We start from the raw sequence: 25,158 nt of genomic DNA, 5'->3' as shown, positions 1-25,158 counted from the left end.
CTTGCAGATTATATGTGTGAGAGTGTGTGTGTAAGTGTGTGTGTGTACTTACATGTGTGCTGTGTCTCAGCACTGCTGACAGGGATGATGAAATGAGGTTGGGTGTGTGGGCTGTAAAAGTCCCTGCTGTTCTGCCAGCATGTCACCTGCCCCCTCAGAGTCCCTGACCTGCAGCCACACTGTGCGTCCCTCTCTCTATCTCCCCACCCCCCAGATCTCCAACCCCTCAGCAAATGTTTCCCAGGTGAATAGTGTCCTAAGGGCACTCACAGGGGTGTGAGGACACAGTAGGGGACACAGACACTTGCTCCCATCACGGGAGTGAGCAGGGGAGGAGCTGCCAGGTTCTGACTGTGTAAGAAGTTCTGACCTCAGGGCTCCTGGATACCCACTGAGGGAAGGTCCGCTCTGGTGGGTGGGGTTGGGGGAATCAGGCCAATGCGGAATATTTTTTCATCTGGGATACTGCAGGGCAGTTACAGGGCAGACAAGCTTGGCCTCAGGTGACTTGTTTGAGCCACAGGAGAGGGTGTGATGCATGTGGGATTGTCCAGAGTTAGCTGTTGGGAGGCACACACTACCCGTGACATGCTTTTGCAGGCCTCATAGCCCCTCTGGGACTTGGGGTCTCATCCATAAGTGGGTTTGTTGTGCCATCCCTGACCCCCTTGAATGCAGGTGGTGGGGCCAGTCCTGCGGCCCCAGGATGGTGATCCTCTCCTGGGAAACTGAAAGGGACCTGAGTGGGCAGTGACAGAGGCCCTGTGGGGTCAGGGAAAGGTGCTGCTCCCCAGGGGGTGGGAACTGAGAGCTCTCAGTGATGCTGTGGGGTGTCCACTGGACCCTGGGGGGTATGTCTGAGGCAGCTGGGCTCTGGGCAGGAGGGCTGTGCAGGCCCTTGTCCCCGCCCAGCTGTGAGGCAGGAACAGTGTTGGCAGAGGCTCAACGGGAAGTGCTGAGGCAGCCCCTGGGGGGGTTTCTCAGGGCTGCTGAGGAGCCACATAGGTGCAAGCAATAGGTCAGTGACAATTTGCATTGGGGGTGGGGGGAATTGACACCTCCACCAACAGCTTTGTTACTTTGCTCAACAGCTGCTTGATTAGGTCACTGACAGTTGAACTTTATGGAAAATCAAAAAGGAAATTTGACTTATTTAATAGTGTGGGACTGAGGACAGCCAACAGGATCAGAGAAGCCCAGACTTTCTGTTGAGTGTGACTTCTGTGCCTGAGCATGGCAGTGCTACTCACCCAGGAAAGCAGGTAAGAATTTGAAAGGGGTTTAGGGGAAACAGTGGGGGCAGGGGTGTGTACCAAGCTTCACAAGAGGGGGCCTCCCCAATACAGTGCCAAGCCTATCATGCAGGGGTTCATTTACACATTCATCCTGCAGTCATTGATTGAAGTCTTGCTTTAGGTGCTAGGATAATAAGATTTCAATGGCTGATTCTAGAATAGCGAGCTGCTATTCCAGAACTAACATTGTAGTCCCGCCCTTGGAGTGGGGAAGTAACTAGGGAGGCTCATCTTAGTGACGCTTTTCCTCTGATTTTTTTCTCTGCCTCTAGATGTTTCCTCTGCAGCTAAACAGATTGACGGGCAGCCTGGGATGGGGCCCTGCCCAGAAGCCTCCCACCTCTGCCGGGTCGCCTGGGTCCTGGGGCTCACCAGTCTCCTCCTCAGTGAGTGGCTCGATTTCTAGGGGGGAAGGCAGTTGGGGGAAGCAGGGGGGCAGCTGTTTTTTCCCTGTTTGATGTCTTTGGTGATCCAAAGGACAAAGCAACTGTAATGCAGCATATCTGGTTAGATCCCAGGTGACTGGAAAGAACCAGGTAGCATTTGGTTGTGGGCAGGCTGGGTCCTGTGCTGGGACAGCCTAGGCTGTGTCCAGGGAACAGTCATCAGGAGGTGAGACCACTTTGCTGAAATACCAGGGAAGCAGGGAGCCTGGAGCTATATGGGGATGTGGGGAAGGCGAAGAAGGTTGCTCCTGGGTGTGGGGAGCTGGAGAAGGACCAGAGAGTCTCTGCAGTTATGTGGATAAGGGGCCTACCTGGAACCCTGAGTCTGATCCGGAGGGGTCTTGGCATTCTGGGTCTTAGGTGTCTTCACTAAAAGAAAGTTACCATATGCTCCCACCTGGGTGGGGATCAGTTCCAAGCAGATCATCACAAAGAACAGGGTCCTTGAGATCTCAGGTTTAACTTAAAATTGCTTATGAATTCTACATTCTGCTATAGTGTTATATTTCATCATAAAAAGTCAAGAAATTATTTGACTTATGGTAAATGAATCTTCCAGGGGGCTGCCCTTTATCAAAAACACTGCTTTAGGGAAACACTGGAAACAGGGGGGTTCCACTCCCTTTGGGATGATGAGAAAATCATGGAGTATCATGTTTTATGATAACACAGAGGCTAAAAGCAGGGCCCGGTTTCTGGGTGGGATTTTAATTTACATAAGATCACTTCATGGCTTGTACAAGTGCAGGGGATTAAGTACTGTGAAATTCTAATCTTGTAAAAGGTACAGCATTTTCCAAAATTTAAGGCTGTCTATATATCCATGTGTTACAATAGCCTGGAGAAAATGTGGAAAGATATAAATTGCTATCAAGGTGCAGCCAGCATAAACTTGGGGGAAGTAGAGAGGACGGAGGTTTAGCAAAAAGGGAACTGAAATGACTTGGTGAAGGCTGAATTTCATGTTTATGACTTTACCAGAGATGGTGTTTGTATATATAATGAAATTAAATACATAAAAATGAGAAAATAATAAGATCTAGAGAATTATGACTTTTGGTGAATGACTTGAGAGCATTTATTGTTATATGTTTTTGTTTTAATATTCTAATCACTGTGAACTTGCAGGGGATTATATAAAATTTAAGGGGTTAGAAGCATGTGTGAACAAGATGTTTTGATTTAACAATGAGATTTGCAAGCTATCAGAGCCCTTTTAACTAATACCGTTGAATAAGACCAAATGTAGACTTTCTCTTCTTCAATTTTATTTAGCAAGGGAGATACATTGAATTGAACATAATTTTCTCAATAGACTTTGGTATTGGAAGATTATGAAAGGAGATAGAGAGAGAGCCAGAGGGAGTGCAGGGTACAGGAGCAAGCAGGGGTAGAGAGAGGGAGGGAGATGGGGGCAAATGGGAAATAATTTATGGTGATTTTTTTAGCATTATAGTTTTGTTATTAAAATCAACTTTTACTCTGTCTCATCCCCCAACACACACACACCACACCCTCCCTGGCATCTCCTGAGGAGTCCCCTTCTGGAGGACAAAGAGCCCTGCTGCTCCTTCTCTGTCTTCTCCATTTCCTCACAGCTGCTTCTCCCCCTCCAGTTCTGGGGATCCTCCCTGCAGCCTGAGGCTGAGCCCCTCTCTCCCTGGTCCCTGTTACGGGAAGGGGCCATCTGGCGGGGCTGCTGTTTGGCCTCAGCTGTCAGGAGTCTCTGCTCTGCTCACCCCACTGAGCCTTGCTCCCCTTTCCCAGGAGGGGGACCCTGGAGGGTGACTCAGAGTGTGCTCAGCTCCTGGGGGTCAGACACTGTGCTGGAGGAGGAGCTCTGGGGCAGGGGAGGGGGAGCTGAGGGGCAGCGCCTGCAGGGGAGAGGCTGGGCTGAGAGAGGAAGCTGGTCCAGGCTGACCTGCCCTGTGCACCCAGGACAGGCTCACCCCTGGGGTGCCTCCTTCTCTGTGAAAGGTGGGGTTGGGTGGGTTCCCTAGGCCCCCTCCCCCAGCTCTGACATTCTGGGCTTCTGTGCCTCCACCAGACAGGACCCTCCTGCGCTACTTCATGTCTCTGCTCTGACTCTTCATCCTGCCTGCCCTGTCCCTGTGTCCTGATAGGATGGGCACTGGGGGGCCCGTGTGGGACACCCGCCGAGGGCAGACCCCGGCCAGCCCTGTGTCACCTCCTCAGCCCTCCGAGGAGGGAGGAGCCTCCTCTTCAAGCCCCCCTTTGGAGTCCAGCCTGGCCTGTTTTCTTGTCTCAGCTCCTGAGCATCTCTCAGGGAGCAGTGTCCTGAGACCCCTGCTGAGGACATCTCCCCCTCCCCCGCTGGGGACTTGGGCTGCAAAGCACTGGGCGAGCAGCTCCCGCTGTGACAGGCAAATGTCCCAAGACCAGAGCTCTTCAGTTCCTGTCTGTTTAGCAGGATTTTTCTTTATTTCTCTTTGTTCCCCTGGTGCTTGCCAGTGCTTGGGGTAGGGAGTGGAGCTAAGACGCAGAATCACTGGTGACAGTCCCTCAGAAATCTCCACAATTGATGGAAATGCTCTTTGTGAGTTAAGTCCACGTGCACATCTTCCCTCAGCACGTGGCCCAAAGAGCTATTTCTTGGATGAAATAGTTTGTGTTATTTGTTGCATCTAAAACTCGATATCTCAACATTAGATAACACTGACTCTGATTAAGACTTTAGGTTTTAAAGACTACTTTTATTTTGCCCATTTATTGACGAGGGAGCAGTAGGATGCTGAAATCTGTTCCGAGAAGAGTCACACGCACCCGTGGACTACGGGGAACGCTGCTGTGAATTGACCAGGGCGTGTCCTGTGTTTACAGGATTCAGGTGCTGCGGGAACACCATGAAGGCCTGGCGGGGACACGTCGGCAGCTGTGCTTACCTAGGGAGGAGGCGCCCATGGACCTTAGACTTGTATTAATTCCCTAATCTATATAATATGTTTAAGACATATAATAGTTTCATAATTACAGAACATCCCATTAGAGAAAGAGAAAAATGAACACACTAAATACAGTCAATAATATATATTTTTCCATGCCAGTTTGTGGTAACTTACAGCTTTCCCTTCCCACATCTGCACCACTTCCAGCAACACAGCTGTACTCCTATGCCCGGTGATCCGGGGGTGACAGTGTAGTGGACGCCAGCTGTCCCTGTACAGCCATGCATGTTCTTTCCACTTCAGGACTGGTAAACAGGAAGCCCTGGCTGAACTTTGACTCCCTAATGACACCTATGGGGTTGGGGTGTTTGACTCCTGGGGCCCATCCCTGTACCCAGCGGGAGATACCTGAGGGGCCACTGGTGAAGAAAAATGGCTCACACCTGGACCTGAACATTCTGGTTCTGATCCAGGAATCTGGGTCAGATCATCATCGCAGTGAGAGCAGCACCCGTGTCTGCAGTAGTTATGGAACACTGAGCAGTTTTTATTATTTTAAATCTCCGCACTAATTCTATGAGGTCAGCAGTGCTATTATTTCCATTTCACAGGTGGGACAGCTGAAGGCATCAGGTTGAATAATTGCCTGTACTCATAGAGCCTGAAAATGGAGACCTGGACTCGCTGACTCTAACCTCAAGCTTTTAACCTCCTGGTGCACTAGGTCACCTAGTGTGACATCTCAGTAAATTGCCTGAAGATCAAAAATTAAAACACAAACATTGAAAGTATAAATGTTAAGAATAAACAAGAGCAACTAAAGAACATACTTTGAGTGGCACTGACAGACCATGAGGACACTGGGCTCCCTGGGGTGCAGCTAAAAGGTGTGGAGCCCTCACCATGTGTGATAGGACCCTCTCCCTCTCATGGACATGTTGTGTGGGATGAGAACTGACCTTGTTCTGAGACCCAAAGGGACCAATCATACTGTTTGTCTTACGCAGCCCAGCCTCACCCATCCTGACTACTGCGTAGGCCAAAGGATTGGAAGGAGAGCAATCTTCGTTATGGTAGTCTCTGTCGTGTGAGTGGTCACCCTAAAATCTAGTGCCTTAAAGAGCTCCAAGAGCATACACTGTCTGTGGGTCAGTGTATGTCTGGCTTAGGTGAGGAGGAACTTCCGTCTGGCTTAGGCCACTAAACCAGAGGTCAGTGGCCTCAGGATGTGCTGGGAAGGATCTCCTTCTAAGCGCGCTGCTGGGCTTGCCGACAGGATGCAGCTCCTGTGGCTGTTTGACTCGGGGCCCCAGTTCCTCACTGGATGTTGACTGTAGCTCCCCTCAGTTGCTTTTTATGTGCGCATCTGCACAGGGCAGCTGATTACATGGCTGGCCATTCATCAGAGTGAGGAAAGGAGAGAGTGAGGAAGACTGATTCACAGTCTTTTTAATCTAGAATTGCTCAGTGCCCCCCCAACCATACTGTATTCTATTCCTTAGAGGGGGTCACTTGGTACACCCCCACTCCAGGGAAGAGTGACAAAGATTAGAACACAAGCACAGAGACCTTTGTGGACACTTAGACCTTCCTCCTATAGTTATGCACTTGGAATGTACTTAACTGTGGTTAGTGCTTTTGACCATGTTCTTATTTAATTTATACGATCATGATGAGGCAGGTGAGGGAACTGAAGTTTATGGAGCTTGTGCACGTTATACTTCACAAGGTGCCTTCTGATAATCAACAGAGAATATTGCATGGATTTCACTAAAAATATGGGTGGTACAGTGCTCAGTTATCCTTGAAATGAAAATAATCCTCAGGATTCCTGTTCCACTGTCCTAGGCACCTGCAGCACCGGGGCCCAGAGTTCTGAAGTGAAAGACACTGGAGCCAACCCTCCTCTGAAGGGGATCCGAGGAGGTTCTGTCTTGTTTCACCTGAGCAAGGTCCGGGCAGCTGAGCTGGAGCAGACAGAGTGGGGCGTTGGTCCTGAGTCAGACTTCAGAGTCTTCCTGCGAGTCCATCGTGGGAAAGAAGATGCTCCTACCTGGGTCAACCTCCGGGACAAGTATGAGCAGAGAGTCCACGTGCCCAACATGACGTCCCTGAGGATGGAGAACTTGACCCCTGAGGACAGTGGGCGGTACCGGGCTGGAGCTCAGTTAACAGGAGGCAGAGGAAGTACCCACGGTTTCCAGCTCACTGTCTATGGTGTGTGGCCCCCACCCCCACACACGGCTGACCTCCTTCCTGTCCCTAGGAATGACACATGGGCCCCATTTTGCAGGATTCTTTCTGAATCCAGGCTTCAGGCTTTATTTTCTCCTTTGGAATCAGGGTTTGCTCACCAGAAATGGACAGAAGAGCTGAGATTCACACCAGGGAGAAAATCATCTCAGTGCTTTAGGGAGGAAAATGAAATTTGGGAAAACAGATTTTTACAATAAGAGTTATTGATTTTTATAGGATGAAATTTACTTTGAGTGTTAGTTTTCTTTTACTTTTGTAACAAAAGACTATAAATTTAGTTAGTTAAAACATCACATATTTTTTTGTCTTTTCTGGAGGTCACAAGTCAGACCAGAGTCTCAGTGTAAGGGTCAAGGTGTCGGCAGGACTGCCTTCCTCTCTGGAGGCTCCAGGGGAGATTCCATTTTCTTTCCTTCCCCATGTTGTAATGGTTTCTGCCTCTCCTCTTCTCCATCTTCAAGGCAGAAATAGTGGAGTCCTCACACTATATACTCCTGACTTCATGTTCTGGCATTTTCTTCCAATTTTAAGGATCCTTGTCCTTACAATGTAATTACACTGATCTTCAGGTAATTGGGATTAATCTGGATATTTACTTACTCATATTAAAAATGTTTTTATTGAATTGATGTGGATAATAACCTTTTATAGGTTTGAGGTGTTCATCATTATAAACCAACATCTGTATATATTACATCATGTTTACATTATGTTTAAAAGTCTAATTTATTCATCATATAACTGATTTACTCACCTCCTTTTCCCCTTCTTTTATGGTAACCGTTAATATGGTCTTACAGTTTAAAATTTACTTTTGTTTTATTTAGTTCATGCATTTATCTTATTTGTTTATGACCCACATAAAATAATTTGGTGTTTCTCTTTCTCCATCTGACTTAATTCATTAATCATAATACCCTCTAGGTGCATCTGTGTTGTTGCTTATGGCAAGATTTCATCTTTTTATATAGCTGAGTAGTATTCCACCCTGTATATATCACCACATCTTTAGCCAATCATTTGTTGATGGGCCCTTCAGTTGTTTCCAATTCTTGACTATCACTTTTCATAATGGTACCACCTATTTATATTTCAGTCAAATTGCTCCTTCTGTTTCGATTGACTTTGGGTTCAATTTTTCTTCTTTTTCTAGTTTTTTTTTTTTTATGTGTAAACTTATAGTTTTTATTTGTGACTTTTTGTGATTTCTAAGGTAGGTCTGTGTTAGTATAAACTTCCTCTTAGTGCCACCTTTTCTGAATTCTATAGGTCCTGGTAAGTGGTGTCTTCATTTTTCACATGTTTCCAGGTAATTTTTTAATTTCTCCCTTGATTTCCTTGTTTACCCAATAGTTGTTCAATTAACATATTGTTTAGTCTCTGCATATTTTTTGGTTCTCTGTTTCTTGTTTTGGTTGACTTCTAGTATCATACATTGTCATCCAAAAAGATGCTTGATAGGAACTCAGTTTTCATACATTCATTGAGAGTTGTTATTTGTCCCAACATATGATCTATCCTTGGGAATAAGCCAGTGCACTTAAGAAGATGTGTATATTTTGTTAAGTTTGGGTAGAATATTCTGTAAATATCTATTGAGGTCATATCATCTAATTTGTCATTTAAGGCCAGTATTTCCTTGTTAATTGCTTGTCTGGATGGTCTGTCCACTGCTATAAATTGGGTATTAAAGTTCCCTACCATTATTTTGTTACCATTTATGTCTCCTTTAAAGTCTGTTAATATCTGCTTTATGTATTTTATTGGATACCTATACACACACATATTCACACATACATATGTATATATATAACATATGTATAAAAATTAGTGTTGTATCTTCTGTTTCCATTGATTTATCATTATATAAATCCTTTTTTTGTCTCATGTTACCATTTCTGACTAGAAGTCTATTTTATCTGAAATAAGCATAGTGCTTATCTAAAAATTTAAAAATTTTCCTTTGCCTTAGAATACCATTTCTAACACCTTCACATTTAGTCTGTGTTTGCCTCTACATTAAGTGAGTCTTTTTAGGCAGTGTGTAACTCAGTTTTGCTTTTTAATTCATAAAACCACTCTGTGTCTTTTAATTGTTGAGTTCAGCCTATTTATGGTAAGGGTGATTATTGATATAGGATGGCATGCTACTACCGTTTCATTAATTTTTTTTTGATTGTGGCTATTTATCACCTTAATTTTTTTGGTAGTTTGTGTTTTTCATTTTATGAAAAGAGCTCCTTTCAACGTTTCTTGTAAGGAGGTCTCATGGGAATGAATTGCTTCAACTTTTTTTTGCCTCAAAAGCCATTATTTCTCTTTTATATTTGAAAGGGAGTTTCACAGGATCCAGTTTTCTTCTGGTGGTTGTTATCTTTGAGTATTTTGAAAATGTTATTTCACTCTCTCCTTGTATATAGCATTTCTGATGAGAAATCTGACGATAGATGGATGGAAGTACCTTCATATGTTGCTTGTTTTTTGTCTTTAGCTGTCTGTAATATTCTTTCTTTTTCTTATACTTTTGATAGTCTCACTCCTATGTGTTTAGGTGTAGGTCTCTTTACATATAGATAACCGTGTGTTCTGTGAACTTTTTGGCCTTGTCTATTCAGTTCCTTCTCATTATCATTTCTTTGAATGAGCTCTCTGATACATTCTCCCTCTCTTGAACTTCTGGGATACCCATTGTCTTATGTTGCTTTCCTAATGTAGTCAGACAGCTCTCATAGAATTTCTTCACTTAAAAATTATCTCATTTCTTTGTCCACTTTCTTTTTTTTTTTTTAATTCTTTTTTTTTTAAAAGATTTATTTATTTATGCAAGAACCGGGGTGCAGGCCAGATGGGTGAGGGTAAGAGGATTCACCAGAGCCAGAGTGGGGAACAGAACAGGCAGACTGATGAAGTACACTGCTGAGGGGAGCAGCGGGCATGGCAGGAGAGGTCTGCATGCCATGTGGGACCCTTGCCTGTGGCCGGGGATCAAACCAGCGCTGCAGAGGCTGCGGGCAGCTTCGCAGCCCAGAGCTCAACCGCTGAGCCACCAGGGAGGCCCTCTCTGTCCTCTTTCACCTGAATAATTTCTAATTTGCTAAAGTGAACTTGCTCCTTTCTTGGGAGCAAGTTTGTTCCTCCATTAGGTCTAGTCTACTACCATTGCTTTCCATAGCACTCTTGGTATTATTTATTAAATTCTTCACATTCTAAATGTCTGTTAGTTTCTTATTTATAGCTTCAATATCTGCCTGCTGCTTGTTGTTTATTCCTGTGCTCATGAAATTGTTTTTAGTATATCTTTGAGTTTCTTCATATAGTTGTTTGAATTTTCTTTGTGTTAGGCCATAATTTCCATGTCTTTAAATTTGGTGTCTGTCCTTGTGATGTCATATCGCTCCTTCCATTTTCTTTAATGTAAATTCTAAATCATCAACTTAGAACTGAGCTGCTTTTCTTTTTCTTTTCCTGCAGGTGGTGTTTTGGTTTTACTGTCAGTGTGATTTTTACTTCTGGCTGCTGAATATACCAAAGTCAAGTGAGGATGGTGGGTGGGCTGTGGCTTATCAACAAACTGGGAGAGGATATTAGAGGGGCTACCCACTGCTGCGGATGTGGTGAGTGGGGGTCCAGTTTGCTTGTGTAGCCCCCAATACTATTATCTCCTCGCTTGGTTTTCTATTAGCTCTTGGTACACTTTACAGCAGCATTACAGATCTTGAGGATGGAGGACAGTGAATGTAGAGACCTTTCTCTGTTCACTTGCTTGCCTGGCCATCTCTATTATCTCCTCGTCAGGGCCTTTGGGTGGGCTGGCAGCCCTGCTACCTCTGTCCCCAGCCGGACCATTGCCCCCACACATTCCTCTCCACCACCTTCAATCACACAGATCCTCGAGACTCTCCAGTGTCTTTTCATGCAGCCTGCGTTGCCCTGTGGAGTGCAGGGGTGCTCAGCCTCACAGTCATACTGTAGGAGTCTTTTGGTGGTGTCCTGTTCCTGAGTATTGGTTAGTTGTTTCTCTCTTATTGTTGAGCAAAACAAAATATACTGTGTTGCTATTTTGGTAACAGTCATTCTTTGCCACCATCTATTTTAGGATGTACCATTTAGCAACCTTGTTTTAAATGCTCACTTGATTTTCTTGCCTTATGGCCTCAGATTTCCACTCCGGAAATTGTTCTCTCTAGCAAATTTTGGAAATACACATGCAGTTCATGATCTCTGGCCTCTCTCCTCTCATTTAGCTGGACAGCTGTAATCATAGAATCCCCAAATCCAGCTCTAAAAACCTCTATAGATGCTGGAAAATTAGTTTTGATACGTTCGAAGAATTTTATTTAGCCAACACTTTCTTCCCTTAACATTCCTCTCTGTACAGAGAACACCTTGCTACAGAGAGAACCACATTATCAATGACCACATTATCAATCTGTTACTTCCATTCCTGTGCGCACCTCATGTTCAGTGGTGCTTTCTAACCGCAATCAGAGTTGTCGTTTCTCGGTGCTACCACTGCATCCTCCATACATATCTATTATTTGGGATTCATGGGGCCTTTAAGTCACCCAGAGCTACCAAATGTCCTTTGAACAGGAAAATCAAGAGTGCCAGAGGAGAACATATCTTTCTGGCTCTAGGTAGGGCTCTAAGCTTTATTTTCTTATGGAGCTTTCTTTTCTTTTCTTAAATATTTATTTATTTATTTATTTATTTATACATACATACATACATACATAAAAGAACCCGGGTACAGGCCAGATGCACAGGAGAGTGAGAGGATTCACCAGAGACAGAGCAGGGAACAGAACAGGCAGACTGACCAAAGACACTGCTGAGGGGAGCAGCGGGTGTGACAGGAGAGGTCTGCGGCACCATGTAGGACCCTCGCCGGCCGGCCGGGATCGAACCGGCACTGCAGAAGCTGTGGACAGCTTCACAGTGTGGTGCTCAACCGTCTGCACCACCAGGGGAGGCCCAGAGCTTTATTTTCTTAAAGTCTTCTTATGAAGACTTTTATGTTTGCTCCATCTGGTAAAATGACATAGGCTTACCTTACTTAATCCCTTACTTATGGTCACTTGCTATATATTTAGCTTTAGGTAAATTATATTTAATCTAAAAAAATGCTCTCACATTCTATAGAGGAAGGATGCCAAGGGTTGAATGAGATGATGGATGAGAATATAAACTGCAATGTTCCCCACTCACTGAGCTCTGTTCCTTTGTCCCCTCCTTCCCCAGAGCCTGTGCCCCTTCCCCAGATCATGACTGAGTCACTGTCCCTCACACCAGACTGGTGTAATGTCACCCTGGAGTGCAGGACCACGGGGGACAGAGAGAGCCTGAGTGTGACCTGGGAGAGCCAGGGCCTCCTCGGGGGTCTAGAGAGAAGGACCCCACCAGGACCAGCCCCCAGCTCCTGGACCCTGGCTGTGAGCCTGACCCTGAGCCAGCCCAATGCCAGCCTCACCTGTGTGGTCAGCAACCCGGTGGACCAGAAGAATGCCACCAAAGACCTCGGAGAGGTGTGCGTCCCTGGTGAGTGTGACCTGCCCTGGGGGATGGTGCTCTTGGGGTCTAGGGAGCAGTGGGATGTGTGGGTTCTTGGGTTTTAATCCAGTCCTCTCTGTTTGCAGCACCTCCCCCTGGTCACCACTTACAGGAGCCTGTGGACACATCCAACTTGCTTCAGTTTTTAAATACTCTTCACACCCATGTTCTTCTCCTTACCCCTTGGTTTAGAGCAAAACTTTCCAGTACCTTTTCCTCCCCATTCTTATCCTTTATGACCATCGTACCCCTTTAGAAATGATACTGGACTGTGTCATTGGTCTAAGTCATCTGTGGGTGTCCTTCGTCTAGTCACCTGTAGGACTCGGGGCTCAGATCCTACTCTGACCTTTTCTCTGGCCCTGCTTACATGCATCACAACAAACTGCTTTGAGTTCTGTTATTGTGAACTCTGGCCTCTCATACTGTTGTTCTCCCACCCTTGTCTTTTATTTTCTGACTAACTTCTACTGAAGGGCCCCTCAGGGATGCCTGCTCATTGGAATATGATCTCTGCTACCATGCAGACCTCATTGTATTAAAATTTCCAAGGAGTTTGAGAAGGGCCCTTCATTCCCATCTTGTACAGGGGCCTCAGGTTCTGTACAGTCTGCCTCAGACATCACTGACTTTAAGGAGCTGACACCGTCACTGCCTGTGTAGGAAAAATGTTAATGGACTTGTAGCAAGGAACACCTTAAGTGCAGGGCCACATCGTGTTCTTTGAATTCCTGTGAAATCCACATGCAATTCATGGTCTGTGACTCTTTCCTTTTACTTAGCTGGACAGCTGCAATCACAGAATCCCCGAATCCAGCTCTTGCAGTGAGTTCACAGTCAGTGTCTCATGAGTGAATGACTGACCTGGAGCCCCACGTGCAGCCTCCCCATCACCCGTCCTCATGAGCTGTGGGGGGACCTGCTGTGTCTGTGTCATGCCAAATCCCATTTTACTCCTATCCCCTTTCTCATCCAGGAGCCTCAAATAAAGTTGACGCTCAGCAGGATCCACAGATCCTCTGAAAAGAACCCCTTGTCTCCACTGATCCTCATGGCCTGCTCCTTACTGCCCTGCCCCTCACCTTGCTGAAGTGGGGTGTCACCTCTCTGTGGATGGCAATTTGACACATTCATTCCCTGAATATGGTGTTTCCCTTTCCCTGAATGCTGCTTCTACCCTGAGTGTTTCGGAAACTTCTATTTCTCCCCTAAGATTCATTTTACCTATCGCCTCCTCTGGGAGGCCATCTCTGAAGACCTCTGTTCAAGACACAAACCTCTCTGCACTGTATCCCTATGCCTGGTAGGCTGTATTTTCTCAGAATTTTCCCTGGTGATGAACTTGAGTATGTATCATGTTACTCTCATCCCAGCATCCTGGGACCAGGCAGAAGATGGGCAAATGCTTGAATGAATGAAGCTGCCACGCTCCTCCCACTTCAGCTTCTGACATAAGAGCTGCAGAGTTCCCCACCTGTTGTCTGTATCTGTCCTTGGCAAAGGGAATTCCAAGTTCTCTCTTCCTGATTCATCTTTACTCTCTGCCTTTCTCAAGGACAAGTACCTACTAACCCTACTAGTCACCAGCAACACATCATTGTGCCCCTTGTGGTTGTGCTGTGTATACTGGGTGCTGGCCTGTTCTTCTGGAAGACACGTGGGAAGAAGAAGGAGAAGATGGCGATGGGAAGAGGCAAGTGATTCTCCTCCTTCAGGATAGGTCCAGGGTCCCCTGCTGGACCCTCTGCTCTCTTTCTCCTGCAATTTGTTGCTCAGGGAATGTCCTTGGGATGTGGTAGTTGTCTGTCCATGGCCTTCGGGATCACAGCAGCGGTGAGGATACAGGTTTACAAGGCCCAGTTCAAGCTCCTATTTGTGCCTGACTCAGGTGCAGAACCACAGAAGGTGCATGAGGATCACGATGAAGATGTCCAGTATGTGGAGCTGAATCAGCAGGAGTCTCGGGAGAGCCACTACAAGGTGAGAAGTGGGCTGTGTCCAGCCTGGGCTCTTCCAGTTCCCCTGCCTGAGTCTGGGCTCGCAAAACCCTGTCATCTATTGTTTCTGGTCCTGAAGCCTCTTTAACTCTTTTTGAAGAGACAAAAGTATTAACTATGAACATTTTCACAGTGCAACGCTGATGGCCTGCATTGCAGTGTGTGTCACAGTAATCCTTGTCAGTCCCTCTGGTTCTCTCTGTCCCTCAGCTGCTCCATGAACCCTCTGTCTTGCATTCCCAGGGTATTGGTGAGCACCGTCTGGAAGAAAAGGAGTCTCTTACTACTGTCTACAGTGAGGTCCACACCCCAGGCCAGGCCATGAAGATAATTTAATTGGACAGAGCTGGAGAATGAGCAAACCTGTGAACCTCTCCTGAGCCTGAGCCTTGCAGACAGCTGCCTCTTCCTGCCCTGATCCATCTTGAACTTACCCTGGTCTGTGCTGCACTGACCCTACTGCATGGGCCCTGGGCACTTGTGGGCTGTTACTTCCCCTGATCGTCCCCAAGCTGCCCTCGCACTCAGGATCCTCACCCCAGTAAGTGGGCACTCTTCCTCTGTCATTGACTCAGCTTCTGACCCCTCTTCTCCTGGAGCTTCCCAAAGAGGCCCCTCCTGACTACACATCATGACCTCCACTGCCTCTGTTGTATTACTGGTGTATGTCTTTCTGAGAACACGAGCCCAAGAGTGGGGACTGTGTAGAGGTATTGACCACGCACAGGAGGGAGTTAGGACCTGGGTTTTGCATGCCAATTTGGGGGTCAGTTTGTGTGGTCAGAGTTGTTAGTCTTCTATTTCACTGTGTATAGGGCTCACTTGGGGGGTGTGGGCAGTGTGTGTGTGTGTGTTTGTGTGTGGTTGTGTGTTTGTGTGTGGTTGTGTGTGTTGGAGGAGTGTCTATGACACATCACACACCTGTTCCAGAGCCCTCTGGATTCCTGGCCACCTGTGCTAATCTGGACCTTGGTCTCAGCCTTTGTCCATGGGCCCCAACTTCATCCACAGTCAGAAGAGATCTTTGTATTATTTCCATTTCAGTCTGTTGAACCTTCTGTTTTACAGAGAATGGAGTTTAGAAGGATTAAATTGTCTATTTATGAAAACAGCCCAGATCTTCTCCATCTGCATAGGGTCATGTGCTGGTTAGATGGGATGTGCAGGGTCCTCCTGCCCCCCCTTGGTGGGGACCTCTGGGATTTGAGGGGGGAGCTGTGAGAAGGTCTGACCTGGCCTAACCAGCCTCTTCTACTGACCTCAGCCCCCTCCATCCTTGCTGCTCCCACGTCCTAGGTCAGTTCCCTTTTCTCACTCATATTCTTCTGCCTGGAATAACAGTCCCCTTTCCATAGACCTCCATATACCTCTCCATGGACCTCTCCATGGACCTCTCTCCTATACCTACCTGTTCAAACCCTACCATCCTGCCCAAATCCTTCTTCCAAACCATTTGTTATATGGAGCAGGTCTGGATCCAAGGCTTTAGAAATGGTCTTTTCCATTCCTTACATTTTCACACCCTGAACATAACTATGGACCTTGCCATAGTCTTTCCTGGATTGGCCATGAAACTGCCCTGCTGATTAACCTGGGCCTCCCGCAGGAGGTGCTGGGCTGTGGAAGCCAGGGTCATGGAGACAAGAACCTTTTTCTGTGAAGGGTCTGGGCACCCTTCCTGGCACTCATGGGGCCCCAGAAAAGGGGATCGGAGCACAAAGGCTGCTGAAAGATTTGGTGGTGGGTCCATGTGTAAGCAGGATAGACTCCATGATAATGAGGATGACAGTGCCTGGCCCGAGGGTTTGAGGTGGGGTTTCCCACATCATCTCCTCCCACATATTGCCTGAGGACCCATGAAACCTGCCCCTTGGGATGTGGGAGCTTTTCCTCTCCCTGGGTATCTCTCCCTCCTGAAACCCTGCCTTCTGCTTTGGGTCATAGCTCTTGCTTCAAAGATGGTAGCTTGATTGCTCACTTAGATTCCTGGGTGTCTTGGTTAAACCCCCACCTCCCTCTATCCCCCTGCCACCACAGCTCAGTTCAGCTCATCTATGTCCTCAGAAAGCAAAGCTCTGAGCTAAGGGCTTGAGCATTATGAAGCGATACAAGTGGCCTGTGGATAGCGCTAGGGTAAGAAAGGATAAGGGGGATCCATAATAAAACTGTTTCTGACCTCCTTCCCCTTAGGCTGAGCAGAAAGTTGAGAGAGCAAAGGAGGACGTCCGCCCTGTCATCCCATGTGGCTGGTCATGGCTGGGCATCAATGCCCATCAGTCCCTGAGTGGTGTAAGATGTGACCACCCATAGCAAAACACAAACAAGCAAATAAAACAGCAATAATAACAAGCAAATAAGAAAGGAACTCAGCTTTCTGAGCCTATAACAGACCAGGTTTTACCTCAGGCATTTTATAAATATTGTTTCTTACGACTCTTACAAGAATTCTCTAGGGTAGATATTACCCCCATTTTGTAGGACAAGCAACCAAGGTCCCAAACTAACCATTGAATGCAGCACTGTGTGATTCTAGTGATCACATTGTACCATTCACCACATGGTCACTGAGGACTCTGGGACCCTGAGGCATCATGGGAATATTCTCCACATGACCCTCTCCTGGCGAGCCTGGTCTCTGGGCACCAGCTTAGGATTAGTTCATGCTGATGATGGATGGAGCAGCCAGTGGTTTAAAGAGGCCTTTCCCCACAGGACAATGGGGTCTGGTGGGGGGTGATGTGCAGGGAGGGGCCCTGTGCTCTGGTGCAGATGAGACTGTCAGGGGCAGCTGCTTGCCCCCTGGAGCCCGTGGGCTCCTGCTCTCCTTGCAATGGCAGCACCCCAGCTGCAGGCCAGCTCCTTTTGCTCTAGTCATAACTCATTTCATCATCAATGATTCTGTGGGCCAGGAATTGTCATTGTACAGATGGATAAATAAATAAACTTCACAGATTTTAAGTACTCCCACAATTTCTCCCAAGTGCAAGCGATGCAAGCATGATTTGTGTCCACAGAGGATCATGATTTCATTCATTTTGACTCCTTCATCTCCCCTTGTCCAGACACCTACCTGATCACTATTCCACTGGGCTTCCCCTCATAATTGTTCTTGTGTTCCTCCCTCCTCTCATTCCCATCTCCCACCTGCACTGCTTTTACATTCCCACCGGTGGTGTATGTAGATTTCCTGACAACCTCTCTGACTTGTCTTATGTTTTGATTGCAGCCATCCTAATGTGGGTGAAGATGCATCTCATTGTGGCAGTGAATTACATTTCCCAATACATTAATTATTTTGAACATATTTTCATTTGTGTAGTGATCATTTGTATACTTTATTTAGAAACATCTATTTCTCTCTCTGGTCTCTTTCACTGTCCATCGACTCTTGCTTCCATTGAATCTATCCAGATCACCAGGTAACTCCATGCTGTTCCATCCAATGGACATTCTCACACTCATCTTCTTTGAACCTCAGCACCAATTGACCTATCTTTCCTGAAATGCTGTTTTCACCTTGCACTCACTATTCGTCCCCTTCTACTCACTGGCAGATTCCTAGTTACCTTCACTGGTTCCTTTCTCATTTTTCCAACCTCTAACTTATGGGATATCCAGGGCTTAGACCCAGGCCAACCAGATCACCTTCCTGCACTACCCACACTCAATCTCTGTCTGGTATTCGGATGTGCACTAATCCCTGGAAACTATGTGACCTTGTGGGGCAAAAGGGACTTACAGGAGTGATCCCTTCACTTGACTCCACATTGTGACTATCCTCCTGTTTACCTGACATCTCCACTTGCACGTATGGAGGCATCTCCAGCTTAACACTAAAATTCAAACTCCCTAAGCCTGCTTTCTCATCCCCAAATGTCACCTCAAGACTTCCACTTGTCCAGACACAAAGCCTTATTGTTATCCTTGACTTTATTCTTTTTCTCATATCCCATACTCTATCAGCAAATACTATATTTCTTTCTCTCTCTCATTCTCCACACATAGATTTTTAAATATATATGTGTATATATATTTATATATACAATACTTCTATGCCATGTGTATACATATATACACAGTATTTATAGTAAAATATCTCTCACCCCCTCTCAGATCCAATGTGACTATCATTTATGACCTGCATTATTACAGTAACATCATCACCTCCCCTCTTAATCACTTAAAGACAAGTTTTAAAAGTGACATTTTCATTGAGGCAGTAATCAAAGCACTCCCCAAAAACAAAAGCCCAGGCCCAGATGGCTTCACAAATGAATTCTACCAAACGTTCAGCAATGTATTAGTGCCTATCTTACATAAACTCTTTCAAAAAAATTGAAAAAGAAGGAATATGGGCCTCCCCGGTGGCGCAGCGGTTGAGCGCTGGGTTGCGAAGCTGCCCGCGGCCTCTGCGGCACCGGTTCGATCCCCGGCTGCTCCCCGGCCACCGGAGGAGGGTCCCACATGGCGTGCAGACCTCTCCTGCCACCCGCTGCTCCCCTCAGCAGTGTACTTCGGTCCTTCTGCCTGCTCTGCTCCCCGCTCTGGCTCTGGTGAATTCTCTCACCCTCCCGCGCTTCTGACTGTACCCAGTGCATGTATAAACAAAACAAACAAACAAACCAGCAAACAAATAAATAAAGCATGCCTCTATAAAAAAAAAAAAAAAAAAAAAAAAAGAAAAAGAAGGAATACTACCAAACGTTCTACGAAGCCATTACTCTAATACTAAAACCAAACAAAGACAGCACAAAAAAAGAAAATTATAGGCCAATCTCGCTAATGAACACTGATGCAAAAATCCTCAACAAAATCCTTGCCAACAGAATGCAACAATGCATCAAAGGGATAGTACACCCTGATTAAGTGGGATTCATCCCAGGAGCACAAGGATGGTTCAACATATGAAAATCGATAAGTGTAATCCAACACATCAACCAAAAGAAAAATAAAAACCATATGATCATATCAATAGATGCTGAGAAAGCATTCAACAAAGTCCAACATCCATTTATGATGAAGGCCCTTGAAATTTCTCGGGATAGAAGGAACATCACGTAACATGATAAAAGCCAAATATGACAAACCTACTGCCAATATTATTCTCAATGGCGAAAAGCTGGAGGCCTTTCCTTTAAGATCAGGAACAAGACAAGGATGTCCTCTCTCACCACTGCTCTTAATATATTACTGGAGGTCCTAGCCAGGGCAATAACACAAGAGAAAGACATACAAGGAATCCAGACAGGGACAGAAGAAGTAAAACCATCACTATTTGCAGATGATATGATAATATACATAGAGAACCCTAAAAACTCCACAAAAAATACTCAAAATAATCATCCAGTTCAGTAAAGTAGCAGGATACAAAATCAACACAGAAAAATCAGTAGCCTTCCTATACACAAACAATAAATTGGAAGAAGAAGATCAAGAAAACCATCCCTTTTATAATTGAAACCAAAAAAATCAAATATTTGGGAATAATATAATAATAATAATACAATAATAATAATAATAAAACCTCTTTCACAAAAGAGGTGAAAGACCTATACAAAGGAAATTATAAAACACTGTTAAAAGAAATTGAAGACACAAGGAAATGGAAAGACATCCCCTACTCATGGATTGGAAGAATCAACATTATTAAAATGGCCATCAACCCAAAAGCAATATACAGATTCAATGCTGTTCCAATAAAAATCCCAATGACATTCTTCAAAGACATAGAACAAATACTGATGAAATTCATATGGAACCACAAAAAACCCACAAATAGCCAAAGCCCTACTAATGAAAACAAAGGAAAAAGGAGGTATCACACTTCCAAACTTCAAGCTACACTACAAAGCCATAATAATTAAAACAGTTTGGTATTGGAAACAAAGAGACACACAGACCAATAAAACCAAATAGAGAGCCCAGAAATAAAGCCACACTTATATGAACAACTAATCTTTGACAAAGGAGCAAAGAATATGCAATGGGACACAGACTGTTTGTTCAATAAATGGTGCTGGGAAAACTGGACCTCCACATGCAAGAAAATGAAACTAGACCACTACTTCTCACCGTGCACAAAAATCAACTCAAAATGGATAAAAGAACTGGACATAAGACCTGAAATCATAAAATATATAGAAGAAAATGTAGGTAAAACACTATAAGACATACATCTCAAAAATATCTTTAAAGTCTCATCACCCAAAGCAGTGATAGTGAAGGCAAAGATAAACACCTGGGATTACATCAAACTGAAAAGCTTCTGTACAGCCCAAGAGGCCTTAACCGAAACAGAGAGACACCCCACTGATTGGGAAAAATCTTTGCACTCCAGTCAACTGATAAGGGACTGATCACAAAGATATACAAAGAACACTTTTGGCTCAACAAAAACAAAATAAATAATCCAGTTAAGAAATGGGCAGAAGAACTCAAAAGACATTTCTCTAAAGAGGAAATGCAAATGGACAACAGGCATATGAAAAAATGTTCAACATCCCTTATAATCAGGGAAATGCAAATCAAAACCACACTGAGATACCACCTTCCACCAGTAAGAATGGCACATATCAACAAAACAAGCAACAACAAATGTTGGCGAGGATGTGGTGAAAAAGGAACTCTCCCACATTGCTGGTGGGAGTGCAAACTGGTCCAACCACTATGGAAAGCTGTCTGGAGTTTCCTCAGTCTGCTAAAAATGGAGCTATCATACGATCTAGCAATTCCACTACTAGGGGTCTACCCAAAGAACACAAAAACATTGATTCAAAAGAGCACCTGTACCCTTTGTTTATTGCAGCACTATAAAAATAGGTAAAACCTGGAAACAACCCAAATGCCCCAAAATAGATGACTGGATCAAGAAGATGTGTATATATACACAATGGAATATTATTCAGCAATCAAAAAAGATAAACTCATACCATCCAATTCTTATTAACCCTCTTTCTGAATGACATACTTTTCTTTGCTCATGTTTATGTGTGAGTCTAAGTTTTGTTCTGGTTGAAATTGGAATCTCTGTCTCTCTCATGTGATTCAGGGATGTGTTGATGTTGTTGTTTTTAATCTCCAAACCCCAAAACAAACAGCATTTTCCCACCCCCCCAGTTATTTCTCTGATTTCCAGAGTTGTAGTAGAGAGCATGGAGGAGGACACCACCTCATGCGCCACAGAGCACCAGCTTAACCATTAACTGTATTTGCAAACAGATACAAAGAAAAAAGCTGTGAACTGAATAATCATGGCTTTCAGAACTGGACCTTCACTTAATTTATCACTTACCTTTCAGCAGGAACTTGTCAAATTTATAACAGCAAAACGTTAATAACAACTAGAAAAAATTCTAATAGAATGTATTACATAATTAATGTATATTCAATTTAGAAGTCTTCATGGAAGGAAAATTTCTAGAAAAAAATGTGAATTGCTGGAACTGATTTACATGTGTGTATAAACCAAGAGACCAACAGAGAAAATATGTAGAGTTAGGTAAGTATCTTCTCTTGAAAGGCGTAAGAGCCACATCCTATGACAGATAGATTTCTTCAAATATTAAAAAATAACTATTTGGGGGGGCTTATAAGTACATTTTAAAGCTTGGCAGAAGGCTCTACTCCTGATGGTTCTGAGGAAACTGAAACTTTGGGTTTCAGAATAACCTTTTGTTATTTCACCATAGAGAGCTTCCTGGAATATTAGAATGCCACATTGGAAGTAAACTTACCCTGGAGTCCACACCATCCTGAACTTTATAACAACCCCCCATGTGACTGCCTGTGGTCTGACACCACCGATGACAGGGGCCTCACTGTCTCGTAGCACCTGTGCCAGGTTCGGATGACTGACTGCTGAAAGCTTGCTCCTGATAACATGAACCCTCTCCCCTAGTTTTCTGGGACACTTGCCAACCTTTACTGTTTCTAATTCATCTCCCCTGCCTTTGTCTCAAGGACTGGGGGTATCAGATATCACATTTCCTGGGGATGACAAGCACCAAACTATACCATCCCAATATGCTGGAAAGGAATGTCCTTGGAAGTGGGCTCTCACACCTTGCTGGAGTCTTTCTTGATTTTCCCCAGGGCTTTGGTGGCAGTTCTATGGTCCTCCTACTCACTGACCACAAAGGTGAGGCTGGAATTGGACTGACTCAGGGGCAAACTTACAGCAGGCTGGGCCTGGTGTCTCTCTGCTCCAACTCCCTGGGGAGGTCCTCGCTCCCCCAGGTCATCTCCAGGTCCTCTGTGGCCCCCATGGCTCTGTACTGAAGGGTGACATTGCCTTTAGTGTGTGCTGGACAGTGACTCAGTCAGGATCTGGGGAAGGGACACTGGCTCTGGGGTAGGATTAGACAAGATAATTACATTGTATTTATAAAGCACATTATTCATTCATTAGGTCATTTCACTTCTCAATGCTCTGCTGGGAAAGCAGGATATTTCATAGCTAAAGAATCTGAAGCATGGAGAGGGGTAAGTCCATCCTAACCCATGTAATGAGAAAGTGATACTGAATTCAGCTTTAGAGAAGGCAGCCAATCTTTCAACTCCCTCCACCACCCAGGCCCTCACCCTGAGCACACATGCCAAAAGTCACATCAGCTGGCTCCACACACATTATCAGCTTCTCCACAATCCCCATTGCACTTGAAGGGAGCAATTAAACTTCCTGAGCAAATAGCTTCCATGGAAGTTTCTGAAAACTGGCTTGACACTCTTAATATTCTTTCATTCAAATTGAAGGTATGCTAAGTTTAGGAGTTGAAGATAAAAAGGAAGAGACTTTCTTTGGATAGTGGCATCCCCTGGCCTGATAAGTGCCCACCCCTACCTCAAACATGGTGAGAGGGGCTTCAGTGAGACCTTTCAGAGATCCAGGTGAGTGCTCCCTGCAGCTTAGGGATGCACTGGACAGGTGCCTGAAGAGGAGATGCTGCTGAAACAGCCTGTAGTAGCAGAGCAGAGGCTGATATTTGGGAATCACATCCCCATTATTGGTGAAATGAGCATAATATCCTTGAACCAGAGGTAGGACCTTAAAGGAACACTGTCAAGGGCAGAATCTGCAAAGAATGCCAAGTGACAGAGAGTGTGTGAAAATGGACCAGCTGAGACCAGGACTAAAGAGAAGCCATACATAGGTGACTGTCCTGAGAGATCATTGCAATGACAAAGTAGGGGAGGCGTCCTAAGCACAGAAGAAGAAAGGGAGCCAAGGGCCTGTAAGAATGTCCTGGGAGAGAAGGAATCAGCCCAGACATTATCACACAGAGAACAGGACGAGTCAAGGAAGGCATTTCCTGTTGCCTCCAACCTCCATGCTCTTCACTGCTCCTCTCTCCTTCCCTGTGCTTGTGGAGGGAGGTCTGTTTGCTGTCCTCTGTAATCCTTGGACCTCTGCAGAGGACTTTGTCCTTAGGATCTCACTCTCTGCATCTTCTGCTGCTATTGCTATTGCTGCTTGCTTTGGGTCAGTGTGGTGAAGCTGCTGGTATCCACGGTCCCTGCCAATCCACCATAAGGAGGTCCTGCTGTCTAACTTCCCTTATCTCCACCTCAGTCACCTCTGTTTTGTGGCCCCATAGCTATTTATTCCCCTACAGGGGTCTGTGAGAACTTCTGAATCTCCCCAACATGGAGAGATGCTGGAAGGACCTTGTAACACCTCTAGAGGACTTGTTATATCCAAATAAACCAGTGTGTTAAAGGTTCAAGCTTTTATTTTCAGTAAAGAAAGGCAAAAAGGATCAGGAAATCTAGGGTTGGGGTAGAGATTCGCATGATGTTATTCAAATAGAGTAGGCAGGGTAAGCTTCCTGGAGAAGGTGAGATTATCACAAAGAATTAAGGAAGTGAGAAAGTCAGTCTTTCTCATATTGACCCAAAGTCCAGGCATTGGTTAAACTATCATAGCACACTCTGAAACTCATTTTATGAATGTCATTTAAAGTTGATGGAACTCAAAACACATTTCTCCAAAGAAGAAATGCAAATGGCTAACAGGCATATGAAAAAATGTTCAACGTCCCTTATAATCAGGGAAATGCAAATCAAAACCACACTGAGATACCACCTTCCACCAGTAAGAATGGCACATATCAAAAGAACTAGCAACAACAAATGTTGGCGAGGATGTGGTGAAAAAGGAACTCTCCCACATTGCTGGTGGGAGTGCAAACTGGTCCAACCACTATGGAAAGCTGTCTGGAGGTTCCTCAGTCTACTAAAAATGGAGCTACCATATGACCCAGCAATTCTACCCCTAGGGATCTATCCAAAGGACACAGAAACATTGATTCAAAAGAACACCTGTACCCCTATGTTTATTGCAGCACTATTTACAATAGGTAAAACCTGGAAACAACCCAAATGCCCAAAAATAGATGACTGGATCAAGAAGATGTGTATCTATATACATAATGGAATATTATTCAGCAATCAAAAAAGATAAACTCATGCCATTCGCAGCAACGTGGATGGAGCTAGAAGGGATTGTGCTCAGGAAAAAAGAAAAATACTGCATAGTTTCACTTATTATGGGAGGAATATAGGGGAGCCTATATTCATAAGACATCAGTGTAAAAAATAATGACAATACAAAACACAACAAAACCAAACCAGAAAATTATAAATCAGAGATATCCTGCAGGGAAGGAGGAAGGAGAGGGATCAGAGTGGGGGAGGGAGGAGCACAGGGGAC

At 45.1% G+C, this 25,158-nt stretch overlaps 1 protein-coding gene across 3 annotated transcripts; it reads left to right on the top strand.

The window, feature by feature from the left end:
* The first annotated feature begins 981 nt into the window (after positions 1–981).
* On the top strand, positions 982–17,745 carry LOC119235760 (uncharacterized). 3 transcript variants are annotated; one of them, XM_037499311.2, is made up of 7 exons: positions 982–1,262; positions 1,568–1,681; positions 6,496–6,864; positions 12,145–12,441; positions 14,009–14,146; positions 14,342–14,433; positions 14,694–17,745. In XM_037499311.2, the coding sequence occupies exons 2-7, from the start codon at positions 1,609–1,611 to the stop codon at positions 14,784–14,786; spliced, it is 1,062 nt and encodes a 353-aa protein (XP_037355208.1). In that variant the 5' UTR covers positions 982–1,262; positions 1,568–1,608; the 3' UTR covers positions 14,787–17,745. The 3 variants fall into 3 exon arrangements, 2 of the variants coding, with proteins under 2 accessions (XP_037355208.1, XP_054547196.1); XR_005122907.1 differs by lacking the exons at positions 14,342–14,433; positions 14,694–17,745 and adding an exon at positions 12,540–13,278 and having other exon boundaries at positions 14,009–14,046; XM_054691221.1 differs by lacking the exon at positions 982–1,262 and having other exon boundaries at positions 1,521–1,681.
* The last annotated feature ends 7,413 nt before the right edge of the window (positions 17,746–25,158 follow it).

Source organism: Talpa occidentalis, unplaced genomic scaffold, assembly GCF_014898055.3.
Source record: "Talpa occidentalis isolate TD23 unplaced genomic scaffold, MPIMG_talOcc4v2.1 talOcc4.9, whole genome shotgun sequence".
Taxonomy (NCBI): domain Eukaryota; kingdom Metazoa; phylum Chordata; class Mammalia; order Eulipotyphla; family Talpidae; genus Talpa; species Talpa occidentalis.
This window is presented reverse-complemented; position numbering and strand designations above follow the sequence as displayed.

Excerpts from the sequence above, each read along its gene's own strand:
- LOC119235760 (XM_037499311.2), top strand. The coding sequence starts at position 1,609 with ATGGGGCCCTGCCCAGAAGCCTCCCACCTCTGCCGGGTCGCCTGGGTC. Across the intron at positions 12,442-14,008 it reads CGGAGAGGTGTGCGTCCCTG|GACAAGTACCTACTAACCCT; the intron begins GTGAGTGTGACC and ends GCCTTTCTCAAG. Across the intron at positions 14,147-14,341 it reads GAAGATGGCGATGGGAAGAG|GTGCAGAACCACAGAAGGTG; the intron begins GCAAGTGATTCT and ends TGCCTGACTCAG.